Source organism: Ursus maritimus, unplaced genomic scaffold (genome assembly GCF_017311325.1).
Source record: "Ursus maritimus isolate PB19 unplaced genomic scaffold, ASM1731132v1 scaffold_3, whole genome shotgun sequence".
Taxonomy (NCBI): domain Eukaryota; kingdom Metazoa; phylum Chordata; class Mammalia; order Carnivora; family Ursidae; genus Ursus; species Ursus maritimus.
The window spans coordinates 7,917,047-7,935,104 of record NW_024425563.1 but is presented as its reverse complement, the minus strand read 5'-3'; the positions used below and the strand labels follow the sequence as shown (position 1 = coordinate 7,935,104).

Sequence of the window (18,058 nt, the reverse complement as noted above, 5' to 3'; positions counted from 1 at the left end):
TTCACAAGTGTCTACACTCCTTTTTTTTTTAAATATTATTGAAATATAATTTACATACCATAACATTCACCCATTTTAAGTATACGATTCTAGGAACTTTAGTAAATTCACCGAACTGTGCAAAAAATCACCTCAGTCATTTCATGGGGTGAAATGGACATTTTCATTACCCCTATAAGATTTCTGTTTATCATAAATCCTTGTTCCCATGCCCAGCCCCGTGCAACCAGTAATCTAGTTTCTGTCTCTGTAGCTTTGGCTTGTCTGGATATTTTGTATAAGTGAAATTATACAATATGTGGTCTTCTGTGTCTGGCATATTTCACTTAGCAAGATGTTTTTGAGGTTTATTCATTTTGCTTATTTCATTTTGTATATTTCACTGCCTTTATTGCTGAATAGTGTTCCATTGTATGGGTACACTACACTTTGTTTATCTATTCACTAGTTGGTAGACATTTGAGTTGTTTCTATTTGGGGGCTCTTATGAATAAAGCTGCTATGAACAGCTACCTAAAAGTCCTTGTGTGACCATCAGCTTTCATTTCTCTTGGGTAGATATCCATGAATGGAATTATTGGATCATATGGTAAATCTGTGCTTAACTTTTTTTTTTAAGATTTATTTATTTATTTGAAAAAGAGAGCACAAGGGGAGGAGGAGGGGGCAAGGGAGAGAAAAAATTTTGAGCAGACTCCCTGCTGAGTGCAGAGCCTGACACAGGGCTCGCTTGATCCCATGACCCTGAGATCATGACATGAGCTGAAATCAAGAGCCAGCTGCTTAACCAACTGAGCCACCCAGGCACCGCTGTCCTTAACTTTTAAGAAACTGCCGAACTGTTTTCAAAAGCAGCTGTACCACTTTACAACACCATCAGCAACGCACGATTATTCCAGCTTCTTCCAATCTTCATCAACACTTGTTATTGCCTATTTATATTATTATTATAGCTACTCTGGGAGAAGGGATGTGTCATCTCAGTCTAGTTTTAATGGCATTTTCTCTGATGATTAATAATACTAAGCACCATCTCGTGCCTTTATTTCCCAATTCTACACCTCTTTGTGAGCGGTCCTCTGTAGCTAAAACTTTGACTTTTCTGGATTCTTCTAGAAATTTCTAGCTTAGGTGATGCTGTATTGGAAATGCATAAAGCTTACTGACTGTAATTCTGGTGGTGGTTGTTTTTAAGTAGACAAGTAGTTCTAAAACTTTACAAAGGAGAAACTCTTCTCTGCTAAAATTATAGGACATATTCATAGCATGGTAACTTTTATAACATCCAGTGGAAAATCAAGCTCACAATTGCAAAAGTTTGGGATGTCTGTTTTTCTTAGGGTTTCTTTTTTTTCCCCACTGAGCTAAGGGCTGTCTAGAGGCTTGTTTGCTTTCTCAGTAGGATAAGAAAAGAAGGCAAGAGAAGAACAGACAGAATTCTTCAGAAAAATAGTACGGAAGCAAAATAACAGTAAGGCCAGGTTCGAGAAGGAAAATCCATAGAATCAAGTTTTACTTTAATAGCAATGCTGATAGAAATATTATGCAAGAGTCTAAGTTCAGGGCCTATTTGAAATGGATGATAGAATTTTTCTAATATACAAGCCCAGTAACAGATGTAATTAGATTATGCTAACATGATAAATAGTTACTGAATATCTCCCTAAATTAGATTGACCTCCATCTGTAAAGATCATAACTTTCAGTGAAGGCTTCTTTGCTTGCTAAATAATTTTCATACAGGTGCTAAGACAGCAGTCTTGTAAGTGTGTTCATGGGTCCCTCTCCAGATCTCAGTTTATATCTTTTCACCTACATGTCTTTTTGACCGTGGGTTGTGCTTCCTAAGACAGCAGAATACACATTCTTTTCAAGTGCACATGGGGCATTCTCCAGAATAGCTCACCTATTGGGTCACAAATCAGGCCTCAGTGAACACAGAAAGATTGAAATCATCCATGCACCTTTTCTGACCACAACGCTATGAAACTAGAGGTCAACCACAAGAAAAAATTTGGAAAGACCACAAATACATGGAGTTTAAATAACATGCTACTAAACTATGAATGGGTCAACCAGGAAATACAGGAAGAAATAAAAAAACATGGAAAGAAAAGAAAATGAAAACACAACAGCCCAAAACCTTTGGGATGTAGCAAAAGTGGTCCTAAGAGGGAAGTATATAATAATACAGACCTACCTCAAGAAGCAAGAAAAATCTCAAATAAACAACCTACCCTTACACATAAAGGAGCTAGAAAAAGAAGAACAAATAAAGCTTAAAGCCAGCAGAAGGAAGGAAGTAATAAAGATTAGAGCAGAAACAAATGATATAGAAACTTAAAAAAGCAATAGAACACATCAATGAAACCAGGAGCTGGTTCTTCAAAAAAAATCAATTAAATTGATAAGCCTCTATCCAGACTTACCAAAAAGAAAAGAGAAAGGACCCAAATAAAATCACAAATGAGAAAGGAGAAATAACAACCAACAATAGAAATACAAATAATTACAAGAGAATATTATGAAAAACTATATGCCAACAAATTGGACAACCAGGAAGAAATGGATCAATTCCTAGAAATATGTAAAGTACCAAAACTGAAACAGGAAGAAATAGAAAACTTGAACAGACTGATAGCTGGCAAAGAAATTGAATCAGTAATCAAAACTCTCCCGACAAACAAAAGTCCAATGTCAGATGGCTTCACAGGTGAATTCTACCAAACATTTAAAGAAGAGTTAGTACCTATTCTTCTCAAACTATTCCAAAAAATAGGAAGGGAAGGAAAACTTCCAAATTCATTCTGTGAGGCCAGCATTACCCTGATACCAAAACTAGCTAAAGACTCCACTATAAAAGAGAACTACAGGCCAATAGCCCTGATGAACATGAATGCAAAAATTCTCAATAAAATACTAGCAAACCAAATCCAGCAGTACATTAAAAAAAATCATTCACGACAATCAAGTGGGATTTATTACTGGGCTGCAAGGGTAGTTCAGTATTTGCAAATCAATCAATGTTGCTACACAACATTAGTAAAAGAAAGGATAAGAACCATATGATCATTTTTTAAAAGATTTTATGTATTCAATTGAGAGACACAGAGAGAGCACAAGCAGGGGGAGAGGCAGAAGGAGAGGGAGAAGCAGACTCCTGGCTGAGCAGGGAGTTGGATGCAGGACTCAATCCCAGGACCTGGAGATCATGACCTGAGCCAAAGGCAGAAGCTTAACCATCTGAACCACCCAGGCTCCCATATTTCAATAGATGCAGAAAAAGCATTTGAGCAAGTACAACATCCATTAATGATTAAAACCCTCAACAAGGTAGGTTTAAAAGAAATATACCTCAACATCACAAAGGCCATATATGAAGAACCCACAGGTAATACCATGTTCAGTGGGGAAAAACTGAGAGCTTTTCCCATGGTCAGGAACAAGACAGGGATGTCCACCATCACCACTTTTATTCAACGTGCTATTGGAAGTCCTAGCCACAGCAATCAGACAACAGAAAGAAATAAAAGGAATCCAAATCAGTAAGGAAAAGTAAAACTTTCACTATTTGCAGATGACATGATACTCCATATAGAAAACCCAAGGACTCCACCCAAAAACTGCCAGAACTGATAAACAAATTCAGTAAAGTTGCAGGATACAAAATCAACATACAGAAATCTGTTGCATTTCTATACACCAAAATGAAGCAGCAGAAAGAGAAATTAAGGAATCAGTCTCATTCATAATTTCACCAAAAACAACAAGATACCTGGGAATGAGCCTAACCAAAGAGGTGAAAGACATGTACTCTGAAAACTCCTAACACTGATGAAAGAGATTAAAGGTGACACAAAGAAATGGAAAGACATTCCATGCTCACAGACTGAACGAACAAATATTGTTAAAATGTCTCTACTACCCACAGCAATCTACAGATTTAATGCAATCCCAATCAAAATACCACCAGCATTTTTCACAGAGCTAGAACAAACAATCCTAAAATTCATGTGGAACCACAGAAGACCCTGAATAGCCAAAGCAGTCTTAAATCAGAAAAGCAATGCTGGAGGCATCACAATTCTGGACTTCAAATTATATTACAAAGCTGTAGTGATCAAAACAGTATAGTACCGGCAAAAAAATAGACATAGAGATAAATAGAACAGAATAGAAAACCCAGAAATGAACCCACAACTATATGGTCAATTAATCTTTGACAAAAGTGGCAAGAATATGCAATGAGAAAAAGAGAGTCTCTTCAACAAATGGTGTTGGGAAAACTAAAGAGCTACACACAAAAGAATGAAACTGGACCCCTTTCTTATACCGTGCCCAAAAATAAACTAAATGTGAGACCTGAAACTATCAAAGTCCTAGAGGAGAACACAGGCAATAACTTCTTTGATATCAGCCATAGCAACTTCTTTCTAGATCTGTCTCCTGAGGCAAAGGAAACAAAAGCAAAAATAAACTATTGAGACTTCATCAAAATAAAAGGCTTCTGCACAGTGAAGGAAACAACTAACAAAACTAAAAGTCAACCTACGGAATGGGAGTGCAAGTGACATATCTGATAAAGGGTTGGTATCCAAAATACATAAAGAACTTATAAAACTCAACACCCCAAAAATGAATAATCCAATTTAAAAATGGGCAGAAGACATGGATAGACATTTTTCCAAAGAAGACATCCAGATGGCCAACAGACATGAAAAAATGCTCAACATCACTGATCATCGGGAAGATACAAATCAAAATTACAACGAGATATCACCTCACACATGTCAGTATGGCTAAAATCATCAACATAAGAAACAATAGGTGTTGGTGGTGAGAATGTGGAGAAAGGGGAACCTTCTTACACTGTTGGTAGGAATGCAAACTAGTGCAGGCACTCTGGAAAACGGTATGGAGGTTCCTCAAGAAGTTAAAGATAGAACTAGCCTACGATCCAGCAATTGCACTATGAGGTATTTACCCAAAGAATACAACACTAATTCAAAGTGATACATGCACCCCGATGTTTATAGCAACATTATCTATAACAGCCAAATTATGAAAACATCCCAAGTGACCATCGACTGATGAATGGATAAAGAAGTGAGATAGATAGATATAGATGTCGATATAGATATATAAAATGAAATCTTACTCAGCCATAAAAAAGAATGAAACCTTGCCATTTGCAACCACATGGATGAAGCTAGATGGTATTATGCTAAGCTAAATAAGTCAGAGAAACACAAATACCATGATTTCACTAATATATGTAATTTAAGAAACAAAAAAAAAGGAAAAAAGTAGAGAGATGGAAAGAGAAAGACAAAGCAAGATACAGACTCTTAATTATAGAGAACAAATTGGTGGCTTCTGTAGGGGAGGGGAGGTGGGGGAATGGGTGAGCTAGGTGATGAGGATTAAAGAGTGCACTCATCGCGATGGGCACGGGGCCATGTGTGGAACTGTTGAATTACTATATTGTACATCTGAAACTAATATAACACTATACGTTAACTAAGTGGAATTAAAATAAAAACTAAAAATAAGAAAAGAAAATGGGCTGTGCCATAGGATCACATCAGAAACTGTAATAGTCACATCACTTCATTGCCATCTATGAATTTGTTTTCACAACCAGTTTGTTTCTAGCAGAGTCCACTGCTTGTAAGTTTTACACACAGCCGTTTGTGATTTTAAAATCTCTGGAGCCCTATTTAGATCTCTGCTCAAAAATGATTGAGGGGGTAACTTTATCTTTTTTTTTTTTTTTCTCAGCTCTGTTTTCTTGGTTTGGTAAGGAATATCTGAGTGTTACAACTATTAGGTGATCTGAAGCCTATGCCACTAAAAACAGTGGTTAAAGAGTGCCTGGGTGGCTCAGTCGGTTAAGTGTCTGCCTTCAGCTCAGATCATGATCCCAGGGTCGTGGGGTCGAGTCCTGCATTGGGCTCCTTGCTCGGCAGGGAGCCTGCTTCTCCCTCTGCCTGCCTCACTTTCTCTCTCTGAGAAATAAATAAATAAAATCTTTCAAAAAATAGTGGTTAATTTGGGGATGAGGTAGTTCTAGATCTCTCTTTTACTTAGGATATAGATGGAGTAGGGTATGCATGAGGATAAAATATTATGGTTATCTTTGAACTTGCAACTTAAAAATAACCTCAACATTTCAGATCTAATTGTATCTAAAAAGGAACTCTACATTTATGATATTATTACAAAGATTTAAAAATTGTGTCTTCAAGTTGTTAACCTGTATAGAGTTGTAAATTCGTATAAGGTTACACGCATTCAGTTTTGGCAAGATTACATAATGACTGGAATATTTCCAAACATCTGTTTTCAAATTGCTCTTACATTAGCACAAATTTTGTTATAAAGTGGTTACTTTCTCACTCATCACAAATGAACCGACAATGGCAAGTATTGGCAAGGATGTTGAGCGTCCTGATACATGACTGCCTGCCATGTAGTGCAGTCAATCAAAACATTAGTTATTTACAAAGTTTAAATTATTTCTCACTGTTAGATTAAATAAATTTTAGCTTAAATATTTCTGTCCCTACCGCAGAGATATTCTCACGTCTCTTCCCTAACCCCACACTCAACTGTGGGGACAAGTTGCATGACAGTCCACCATGATCGTCAGTGGAATATTTGCTCAATAAATTCCCAAAGGAAAAATGGATCCTGATGATTTAGAGCAAGAATTGGCAGACTTCTTCTATAAAGGGCCAGATAATAAATATTTTAGGCTTCAAGGGCCATATGGTCTCTGTCACAACTACTCAACTTTGCCATTATAATGTAAAGCACCATAGACCATATGTTTTTTAAAAAGTGGCTGCATTTCAATAAAACTTTATTTATGGACACTCACTTTGAATTTCATGTAATTTTCACATGACACAAAATATTTTTCTGCTCTGTATTTTTTCCAACCCCTTAAAATGCAAAAATCATTCTTGGCTCATGGGCCATAAGAGAATAGGCAAAAAGATGAATAGTTGTCAGCACTTAGTTTGCAGACTCCTGATTTAGAGTCATGTAATTCTAAGTGATAATGAACTTGTGGAGAGTATCAGCCTGAAATTCCACAGGAATGCACATCATTCCTAGGAGGTTGTCAAATTCCAGTATGTTGTTAAAGGGTGTTTTCATTTATTGTTGCCTTAAGAAATTAAAAAAAAAAAAAAAGAAAAAAGAAACACTGCATATCAAGTTTAATGGCAAATGTTTTTTTCCCTCTCTAATGTGATTTTAATTGCTAGAAGTTCTAATAAAAGGAGTTGGGTTTGAAAAGATTCCACTGGGATATTTGAGTCTGGTTCATCAGTAGATACAATGTCAATGAGAATCACAGTGTTTTCTGCTTGATCTTAGTTCTCACCTGATAGACCTAAAAAAATAGAAACATTATTTTGGAAACTCAAGGGCAAAGGAAAAACTAAAGGAGTGTAAAAATACACTTGTTTGAGGCCCACTGCCTGAATTCTGACTCCTTCCTGGGTTTTCTGTGGGTCCTGACCCATGAGGGAGTATGTGTTCACTCACATTCCAGGTCAGAGGGACAAGTAACTATTCCTAACAGCCTAACATTTTAAAGGCATCCTTCCAAGTTGATTCCCCTCAATTCCCTGAACTATTTGCCAAGAGACATGAAAGACAAATCTTTAACCTGATTGTTGAATTGCCTCTCCCATTCTGCTTTCATTCAAAGTCAGTTTTCTGTTATTAGTTGTATGTACAATTTCAAAATTGTTACTTATTTCACGCTGCACAGTGCAAAAAAGTCATACAAAAGGGTAAGTTTGTGGAATGACTTTATAATGATTTGTGCCTCCCATCCATCTGCCCCAGATGAGGGGATTTCTCAACCACAGCAGCACAAAAAGGAGGATGAGGGGGCTGGGATTTCTTCTTAAGGTGAACTCTGTGCTGCACCATAGCTCATGTTGGGCTCATCTCCTAGATTTCTATGCTCTTCTTTATTTATTTAGGTTGGGTACAGGGTAGAGTTAGGAGACTTGAAACAAGATAAGTATAGAATAAGCAGGAAAACGAATCCAAGAGAAAAACCAAGATTTACTGGGAGTAAATCTTCACTCTTCATTATAGATGGAAATAGACACTTGGTGAGCACCTGCTCTATGTTGGAAACTTCACATAAACTCTTCCAGTTGTTGAAATAAACAAGAAAAGAAGAAGGAACAAAAAGTGTCCCTTATTTAGCTGATGCACAGCGGGGAGGAAAGCCAACTGCTTTGAAGCAATTAAGGAGATAAAGGGGTTTTTTAATAGGGTTTTGTTTCATATATTATCCAAGAGACCAGGTTGACTTCACTGAACTTTCGATTCCTGACGACAGCAAACTGCATGCGTGCTCAAACGTTTGGTGTGTGCTTTTCAAGCCGTGTGGGATTCTACTCCCACACTAAGATAGGATACAACATATTATTGTGACTCTCTGGAAATCAGGATGTCAATTCGGTTTTCCAGAAGGCAATGATGGCACAGCTGCTTCTGAGCAACACGCCGTGAGACCACTTGATGGAAGAGAGAGAACAGCTCTTTAACTGTGGCTCTGCTTAGTGAACCTCTGAGCATGTATTGAAATCTGGTCAATTATTAGACAATTTAAACAATGATCAGAAAAGACATGTTTCTAATTTAGCCTCCTCATCCTTTTTCTGTTTTTCCCTGTGATGCAGGAGGAAGGACGCTGGCTTCTTATCCTACAAAGACCACCTGCCAGTAAGCCAGGTGGTAGTTGGAGATACTGACCGGCAAGGCTCAGAAGCCAAACTGAGCGTGGGCCCCCTGCGCTGCCAAGGAGACAGTAAGTTTGCCCAGAAGCTGTGGCTTGCTCTTTCTTATCAGTTTGAAATAGCGTTTCCCAGAAAATCAGAGGATGGCAGGACACAGAGTTGCTCTTCTGTAACTCCCAAAGAAACGTCATGCAATGAAAACAGAGCCAAATGGAGAGGCAGATAGACCTTAATATATACAGGAGGGTGACAGCCGTCACGTCTCCAGGACGGGAGCCTAGATTTGGGCATAAAACATGGATATCCATCTTCCTTGTATATTCATATGTAACAAGTTTGACTACCTACGTTTATGGTGATATAAATAGCAATGCTAATAGCATACAAGTGGCAGTCAACAGCTGTGATTCCACTGAGTGCTGCTGTTAATGCCATTAGCATGACTATTTATATCACCATAAACTAAGTTATGGTGATATAAATAGTAGCATTATGGCTTAATGTATCATTGTAAACTTGGATTATGGTCATATAAAGTTTGACATTATTGCTATCAAATTTCATCATCATCAGAGCTTGATGGTCCCCTGTAAGCCAAGGATTGTTTCTGTAACTCCGTCTTGCTTTCAGGATTCGGCACCACAGAGAGGAATTTTGGGCTGCTAGCTTGGACCATGGGAGGTCAGGGAGTTAGAGCGATGATCCCGCCTAATTAAGGGCACCATTAGGATTTTATGTTGTTTGAAACCCTTCAGTGTACTTTATGTGCAGTCGAAGGGAAACGGTGTCGGGTTGCTATGGGGATTCTGCGATGAGCATCCTGGGTGTCATTTCCCCTCTTCTTGTCTATGCACGTGATTTGGGCAACTCCCCTGGGAGTTCTGTGCTTTTCGTGATGGTGTGCTAGGCATCAGGAGACCTAGATTGTGTTCCTTGAATAACTGACTTTCCGGAAGACCTCAGGCAAATCCCTCCACTTTCTCGGCTGTGGTAATGAGAATATCACCTGCGTCCCAACTCCTCCTGGGGAGGCCATAAAGATTTTAGTGCCTGGATCTGGATTCCTTCTAGCAAAGCATTCTGTGCGATGGAATATTATTACCACCTCCCTAAATCAAGGGAGAATTAGACCTACTCGATGTAATAAATAATTGCATCGACTCCAAGAGGTGTCCTAAGGAATGTAATGGTGCCTGTTTAAATGTTTACTACTTGGTAAATTGGGCTGCTGGCAATTAAACAAGGCAATGCTCCTGATACAAAAGAGAGATGGAGTTTGTGCTGACTTGTCTTTTCTTAGTTAGAGAAAATGAAAATGCTGCCTTTAAAATTGAGACTGGTCAAAGAGCTTTATCATACATTTATTGAGCAAGAATACTTTATTTATCAAGCCAGCTTAGTAGGACTATGCAGCAAGAAATTTACTTTCAACTGCTTAAGACAAAGATACTGACATAAAATGATAATAAGTCTGCATTTTTTAAAATACTTTGAGAGATGGATGTGTGATAGGATTGCTCTCAAAATAGGCAGGTTCTCATGTGCTGTCTGATGAAAATCAGTTTCATTATGTCATAATCATTCATTAATATATAAAGGTAAACTATTTCTCACTCACCAATTCTAATTCTGGAGTTAGCTATGAATTAAAGGGTCCCCCATGAAGTAATTCATTAAAGTACAGTGGTCAGTGTTTATTTGCATTTCCTTTCCAAGGCCGTTGTTCTTAGAGACATCTTTAGGACCCGTTGATAAGACAAAGAGCTGTCTTATTTGTTGGCACTGTATGAGCTCACTGTCCTTACAGTACTGAAGCTTCAGAGAGACTCTTAATCCATATTTTGCCAGAAACTGCATTTTAAAAAAGCACAGTCAATATTTAATTGCAATTATATGGAATGCTTTTGTGTCTGAGAGAGAGAGAGAAATCTTCCCTTTTTGCAGGCGTCTGAGAACATCATACCTTGTACCTGAATTGCCAGGTAGCAGTTTTGATGCCTACCTTCCCTTTAAGAATGTTCTAACCAGGTCGCAGTAATGAGCAGGGTTCCACATCATATTACTTGACAGTTTTTAACATGTTTGATTTCCTCCAGTACTTGCAGCCCCCCATGAGGTGGGAAAGGTTAAATATAAGCCTTTCTGTTTACAAATGAATAAACAAACTATTTCTTTTAAAATATCATTTACACTACAAATTTCTGTACACCCCTGCAGCCTCTGGGAGGCTCCAGGAGGAAAAACAGAGCAGAGAATATAAACAGCTTTCTCTGTGCAAGGTCAAGGTTGTTTCCCTGAGTCAGTTGATGATTAAATTAAATCATTAAAAAAAAATAGCCATTTGGGTCTTATCCCACCCACCCACATCCAATTACCAATACAGCATGAAGTTTCGGGGAATAAATTCCATTTGTTACAATTTAAAAAGTGGCATAGTGCACGTATCCTGTTGTTTATAGAGATTAACTTACTTTGTATCATTTACTGAAGGCTGTACAAAGCCACAGTTTAAAAACGCAAATCCATTGTTGGAAAATGTCTTTCTCTATTTGAGGAGTCCAGTGATGACAGTTTGGAAAGCTGTGTCTTGAATTAGGTCCCCGTTCTACCCCCCAGCCTTAGAGAATGAAACAATTTTTGGAGGCTCTGACCACCCGTTTCAGTGGTTTCAGTTGATTTCATCGTGCCTGCTGAGTTTCATTTTCACTTTGACTCATCTGAACTCATAGACCCATATAATCCAAATACTAAAGAAAATCAGTGAGTTCCCCTCGGGTCTGCTGCATTTCCCTGATAGTACTGAAAATGCTTATGCTCCTACAGTTTCGTGTGAGGTTGTGGTGGTGGTGATGGTGCTTGATTTTTTTTTTTTTCCAGACACGTTCAAATGGAAACCTCAAATCTAAATAAAACTGAAAGTATGACTAGCGATGGTTAGCTAAGATAAAAAGTGTGGTGAAGTTACAAATCCCCTTCTTAAACCGGGCACTCTCACCAAGGAAGAAACAAAAGTGCTGTTTAGAGGATCAGCCACTGGTAGAAAGGGTTTTCAAATGTAAATGCATCATCGTTTTTTTTTTGCAGAGGGTTGCTAACCTTCTGTGGAATCCGTACAAAAATAAAATATTTCGGGTTTGGGAGGTAGAAATCTTATTCATAGTATATATAATGAACATAATTAATTATAGAAATAAAGTATGTGCTAGATAATTGCTTTATTCTCAGCTTCATGAGCTAAAGATTTCCCATAGTTTCTCTAGGGATTCAGGGGCTTAAAAAAATTAATTAGCAGCAGGTTTGCTACAAAAGCAAGTGCTTTAATACACGTGGGTAGAAGCCATTCACGAAAACGTGCTACTCTAGGACTCCTTCCCAGTCCATGCCAGAAACCCACCCTGGCTGTAAGATGGGCCAGCAGGGCGCTGGGGTCAAGCTGAATGTTTCGAATGCAAATGCAGTTTCTCAGGGGCGACTCAGAGAGGCCAAGAAGAAAAGGTGAGGCAGGAGGCGACAAATCCAGCTCAGGAACACAGGGGGCAGAGACAAAGCCGCGGGTGAAGGAAATAAGATGGTGATGGAGTTTCATCCAAACCAGAGTGGACATCAGTTCTCTGCAAATGTTATCGTGTATGTCAGCGTAATACCAAGGCCATGCTCTCTTTACTGCAAGACTCACAGGCCGCAGCCGTAACCAGCCGTTCCCTCACCAAGAAAGACAAGGCAATGACTATATCCACACCTTGTTTCTGCACGGATAAGACATCTCCCATGGTAATACAGATGAGTATCATTCTCCATGGGATGTGCCCAGCGCACACACACAGGGCGCACCATCTCCCTGTGAGCATCAGTGTGAGACCCCCTCTGTGCACAGAAGAGGACCGAACAAGGAGAGAGGGGCAGCCGCTCATCTGGGCTCAGAATGCCATCCTGGTTATGGAAAGGGAGCCACACTCCGGCTCCAGAGAGGAGGGAGTTTGCTTATTTTTACTTTGCTACTTTAGGCTTGGAAGAGGCGAGGAAGGCAGAGGGCCCAGCAGGCACGCTGTAAACCAAACACTTGACATTCGTCTCTCCCTTGATTCTCCCAACATCCTGGATGAGGTGGGATCTTTGACTCGAGCGGACCAGTGAGAAAACAGAACCAGGTTTATGGGGTGATTTGCTAGTAGGTTTCAGAGCTGGGGCCAGAAGGTCTGTGTGGTGCCAGAGCCGATCCCAGAATGGATAAAGTTGGATCATTCTCAGAAGATGCTCTCCATCCTTTTCCTTTCCCCATTTCTTCCCACAGCATGTGGCTGTGTATACTCGCTTCAAGTACAGCTACAAGCAAGAACAAAGAACCATGGCGTTCTAATGGTAGAAGACTCAGAGATCAAGCCGTGCAGACCCTTCATGTTACAGATGAGGAAGCTTGGTCTAGGGAGGTTAAGTGACTAACCCAGAGTCTCCCAGCGGGTGTATGGCAGAGCACATGGAGACAGTTTGACGTGAGCTTTCATCTTTGGTAATTCCCTGGGGCCAAGTCGAATGTTGAGAATCGGAGACGAAGCTTTGACCTGTAACTCTGACCTTGGGTCCCTGCCTCCCAACAGCTGAGCGGGGTAATAATGTGGTGCTGGCACTCTTACGCCACCCCACTGTGAGATCAGCCATCTGGAAAGCCCGATTGAAAGCCCGCAACCATGGGATGAAGGGTCAGTGGCAGAAAGTTGGTAGCTTCTATGCTTTGTTTTGTTTTTACTTTTACCTTAGGTAGTTTTTTCATTGACAGTAGAAGGCAGGAAAATAATCGAGAATGATGTGTAGAAATGATTAACCTCTATTTTTTTCTTAACGTCCCAGCCTCCGCCACTGTTGCCATGGGCTGCTACCAGCTGAGAAGCAGGAGTAGCTCTAAGAACAAGCAGAAATAGTGAAATTTTCAGGATCAGATAGTAGGCTGATTCCCATTAAAAGACTGGAGCCCTCTGGGCGGATCTGAGAACAGCTCCAATGACAAAGGCAGCAGAGGGAGAAAGAAGGAAGGCTTAGCTTTGGTCTTCTGGACTCCAGAGTGACTTTAAACAATTAAAAGAGGACAACTCCTCCAGAAGAATCAGCTCTTTAATGCTATTTGACCATTCAACTTGAGCCACAGACTCAGTTCAGAAAAAGGAAGTAAAATGTTAGTTACAGTTTGGGGAGAAAAAGGTATTTCTGTTTTACAGTAGATCTGGTCTCTGTGTACGTGTGTGACTGACTTGCCTACCTGTCCTTTCATATATTGCTCCAGTTTGGAGGAATCATCAACATCCCAAAGAGGAGATTTGTCTGGCTGAGTCCTGCTGTATTTTTGTCCCCATCCCTTCCCTAAACTTGGCACTGTGCAGAAGTGAAAGGACCCCAGATACAGGAGGGACTTTGTTCTGTCAGTTTAATCCCCATGAACTTCCCAGGTGATCTCTCTAAACCATTTGCAGAAGAGAGTTAGACTCATTCTGGCCATCTGAAATTATGTCTGCAATCCTGACACGAGGGGCTTGGAATCAGCGTGGATTTCACGGTCCCTAACAAGGCTGCCTCATTGCGGACACGAGCTGCAAGTCTGGTGGTTCCAGGCCACCCTGCTCCTCTGACCAACTGACTATAAACCTGGGGCTTCCTGCTATCCCCTCAGGATCAGTAATGCACTAGAATGGCTCACAGAACTCAGGAAAGCACTGTATTTAAGATTAAAGTTGTATTGTAAAGGTTACAAGTCAAGACTAGCTGAATGGAAGAATGCACAGGGTGAAGTCTGGGAGGATCTCAGATGTGAAGGTCCCTTGTCCTGTCCTCGTGGAGTGAGGACACATCACCCTCCCCACACGTCCATGTGTGTCACCGACCAGCTCACCAAGCCAGGTTGTCTAGAGTTTTTAGTGGCGTTTCATACGTAGGCGTGATCGAATTCATCATCGGCCACATAATTGAATTCAGTCTCCAGCGTCTCTTCCTTCTCCCCCCTGGAGCTGGGGTCAAAAGCTCCTGGCTCAAAGCCCCAACCCTCGAATCTCTCAGTTAGCTTTTCTGGCAGGGCCAGCCCCCATCTTAAAACGAGGCAGGACCCACCACCAGTCACCTCGTTAGTATAAACCATCAGGCCCTACCATGAATAACAAAGACCTTCCTATCACTCAAGAAATCCTAAGGGTCTAGAAGTTCCATTCCAGGAACTTGGGCTGAAGACCAGATTGATGATGATTATACCGCAGTCTGTTTTCTCTATTTCTTTGCATTATTGGTTCCATCACCCCCAGCAGTGGATGGGAACTGAGGCAGAGATCTGTATCCCAGTGCCAAGGGAACTGCCTGCCACATTGAGATGTCAAATATGTGTTCATTAGACAAATACGAATAGTTAAATAACCTCAAAAGATTTAAATAAGCGTTTCAGGCTAACAATGGAGGCAATGCCACGAGGCATTTCATGATGAATTGCAGAAAACTTTCACAGACAATAATTGCCGATAGGGGTCCAAGAGAGGAGCTGTCACCCGATTAATATGCCCAACTATTTTTAACCTCAACAAGATTTTGCCCATTTATTCATCTTAACTAAATGAAAACTTTTATTCCTTTGTACCTTGAAAATCCCTTGAATCTGATGATTATCTTCAAATTAAGGATTAAAAAAGAACTCTTTTGTGAAGTTTTTCTATTTTCTCTTACATTGCTAAATTAAGATGCACGTGAAGTATTAAATTTATAGAATTCATTGTTTAATCTAAATTAGATTAACCCCCCTGGCCCCTCAGAGACCCAAGCAGACTATTCCACACTTCTGTTTATCCATGTCTCAAGGTTATTACTGATAAAATAACACTTAGTCAGTAATTCAAACCTATTGTTAGGGCGCTAAACTGTGAGCTGTAAACAACCGCACTCCGGCATAATTAAAACCATGTTCCAGTTCACCTGCTTTATGACACCTGCTTGGCTTTTCATAATCCTGACTACATATAGGCCTTCGAAACTCAGAAACTTCACTGAAGAAAGCCTTTAAAAATCTCCTCTTCTTGAAGTTTGCTGACACTTCCAAAGTAACAATCTTACTACAGTCATCGGGATAAAAAAAATTGCACTCTACTATTGCAAGCATTATGTAAGATCTGTATTACTGTCTTTAAAACAAATCTTAGTTCAAAATTCACCAGATATATGCCTAGAAAGCAGCGCATTTGGTTTTGCGTTCACCTGTTGGCATGGTAAACTGCTCCATGGCCTGTGTGTATAGTCTCAAACTGAAAAGTACAAGGGACCCCAGGTCCCATCCATTTGCTCTTTGAGCCAGCCCACGAGTCAGTGGTCTTAAAGTAAATGAATCCTTCAGGCTGCCTAGAAGGGGGAAAACATCAGTTCCTAGACCAACACCTAATTGAGAATCTCTCTCAGTCCTTAAGTGTGAATAGAAAACCCAGACTCAGAGAGGGCAGCTTGGTCTTTTGATGAAGTTGAGGGCATTTGCCCATTAAGATTCTCTCTGTGCCTCTTCTGTTTAGGGTTTTTCTTGACTTACTCAAGCTTTAGACAATGAAGCAGCTTGACAATCTTTCCTGCAATCCCTGTGTCTGATGCTTTAAGTATTTGTTAATTCCATTCTAGTGGATTATCCTAATCAATTTTGTTTCACAGCATTTAGGACTTTAGAATGTAATTCTGTTACACTGAATAGGATGCAAATTGGGCTTGAACTTAATATGGCCTGTTATTTAACAGAACTATTTCACTGGTTTTTAACAGATTTGTGACAAGACATATATACCTCAAATATTCTGTTCTGGTTTCCTTTCCATTATCATACCTGAGATAATAGTGCGACTGACTCAGGAAGTCAGGATTGCCATGGGATGACCTCATTTTCGTTGGGTAGTTGGCTTACTCTTATGGTTTGACCAAAGATACTAAGTTAGCCCCAACTGCCTCGGTTTTCTGCATGTAAAAAAATAAAACCAAAAACAACACAGAAAGCAAAAAGCTAGCACTTTTTGTCAAGTAACCTAACACCTTGGAATTGAATTTGTAAAAAGACAACTCGACCCAAGAATTAGAGCTGAGAAGACACTCTGATGCATTTTATTTCTTATGTATATTTATTTATTTATTTCAAGGAGATAAAGTATTCATCTTAATCCTCCAAATTTACACATGGAAAAATGCATCTGGTATTATTTAAATATAATGATAGTCTGATGCACCAAAATTAAGTTTGGTTGTTTCTTTCCCTGCAAAACTGACCATTTTTCTGGCTTATGCTGATGACCCCCAAAAGAAGTTACTCTTTAACATCTATAGGAAATAAGATGATGGCTCAAAGTAGCATCTGTAATAAAGGAACTTTACAGTTTCTCTTTGGGATTAAGGAGAGAGAACGAGCTATTGATCCCACCCTGGGCCTTAGGTGGCCATATCACATCTGAAATTGGTCGTTTATTGGTGAGCAGTGTCCAGACTTGATCTTATGACATTACAAATAAGTGAATTATGTTTAATATGATAAGAGAAACCAACAAAAGTAGTTCAGTTTGGAACATCAATTCTGTGCAGCCACACCCCAGCAGACTCGAAGCCTAAGGTGGGTGATGGTCCAGTGAGGCCAAAAAAAAAGACCCAAGGTAGCAACTGAGACATAGGTTTATTGGAGGAGCTTACGTACAGGGAGTCCAGGAGCAGCCGACCGGACGAAGCATCTGCTGTTGGGATCTGTAGTGCAGCAAGTTTTTATATTGTAGCAGCTTACCCTAGCAACTGTCAGTGGCCCTTCCCCTCCTTGTTCAGCCAGCGTTTCCAAGGGGATCAAGGCCTACCACCTGGACACTTATCATTACAAGGGAGATGCCCCAGGTTGGCCACCCCTAGGGCCCCTGATCTTGAACACAGAGCAACCCATTCTCCTGCACATTCTGCTTGATGGAAATTTAGAGAAAGGACAAGAGCTCTACGTTCTCAAAGTCGTGGTATCGGGGACATTCAGCATATGTTTGCACAAACTAGCTATGCAGCACGTACCATACAGACTCTTAGTACTTTTTATTTTTGAGAAAACTCCTAAACTATATTTCTAACTCTTCTTAGCCTACCTAACTCCAGTAGCCAGGCATCCTTCCGACCTGTTGACATCCCTCTGCAAGGACCACCTATTAGAGAATCAAGAAAAAACTGGATGACATTTATATTTAGAATAAAGTAATATAGTGTCCACCATTTCTGTTTCATACAGCTATCCCCTCCCTTTTACACACATACACACACACACACACACACAC

General features: G+C 39.9%; 1 protein-coding gene across 1 annotated transcript in view; it reads left to right on the top strand.

The window, feature by feature from the left end:
- Nucleotides 1–18,058, top strand: part of CNTNAP2 (contactin associated protein 2) — a 1,324,851-nt gene that overhangs the window by 978,577 nt on the left and 328,216 nt on the right. The window contains exon 15 of the mRNA XM_008697394.2: nucleotides 8,715–8,842. Coding sequence (XP_008695616.2) covers nucleotides 8,715–8,842 — 128 coding nt within the window. The remainder of the gene's footprint in view (nucleotides 1–8,714; nucleotides 8,843–18,058) is intronic.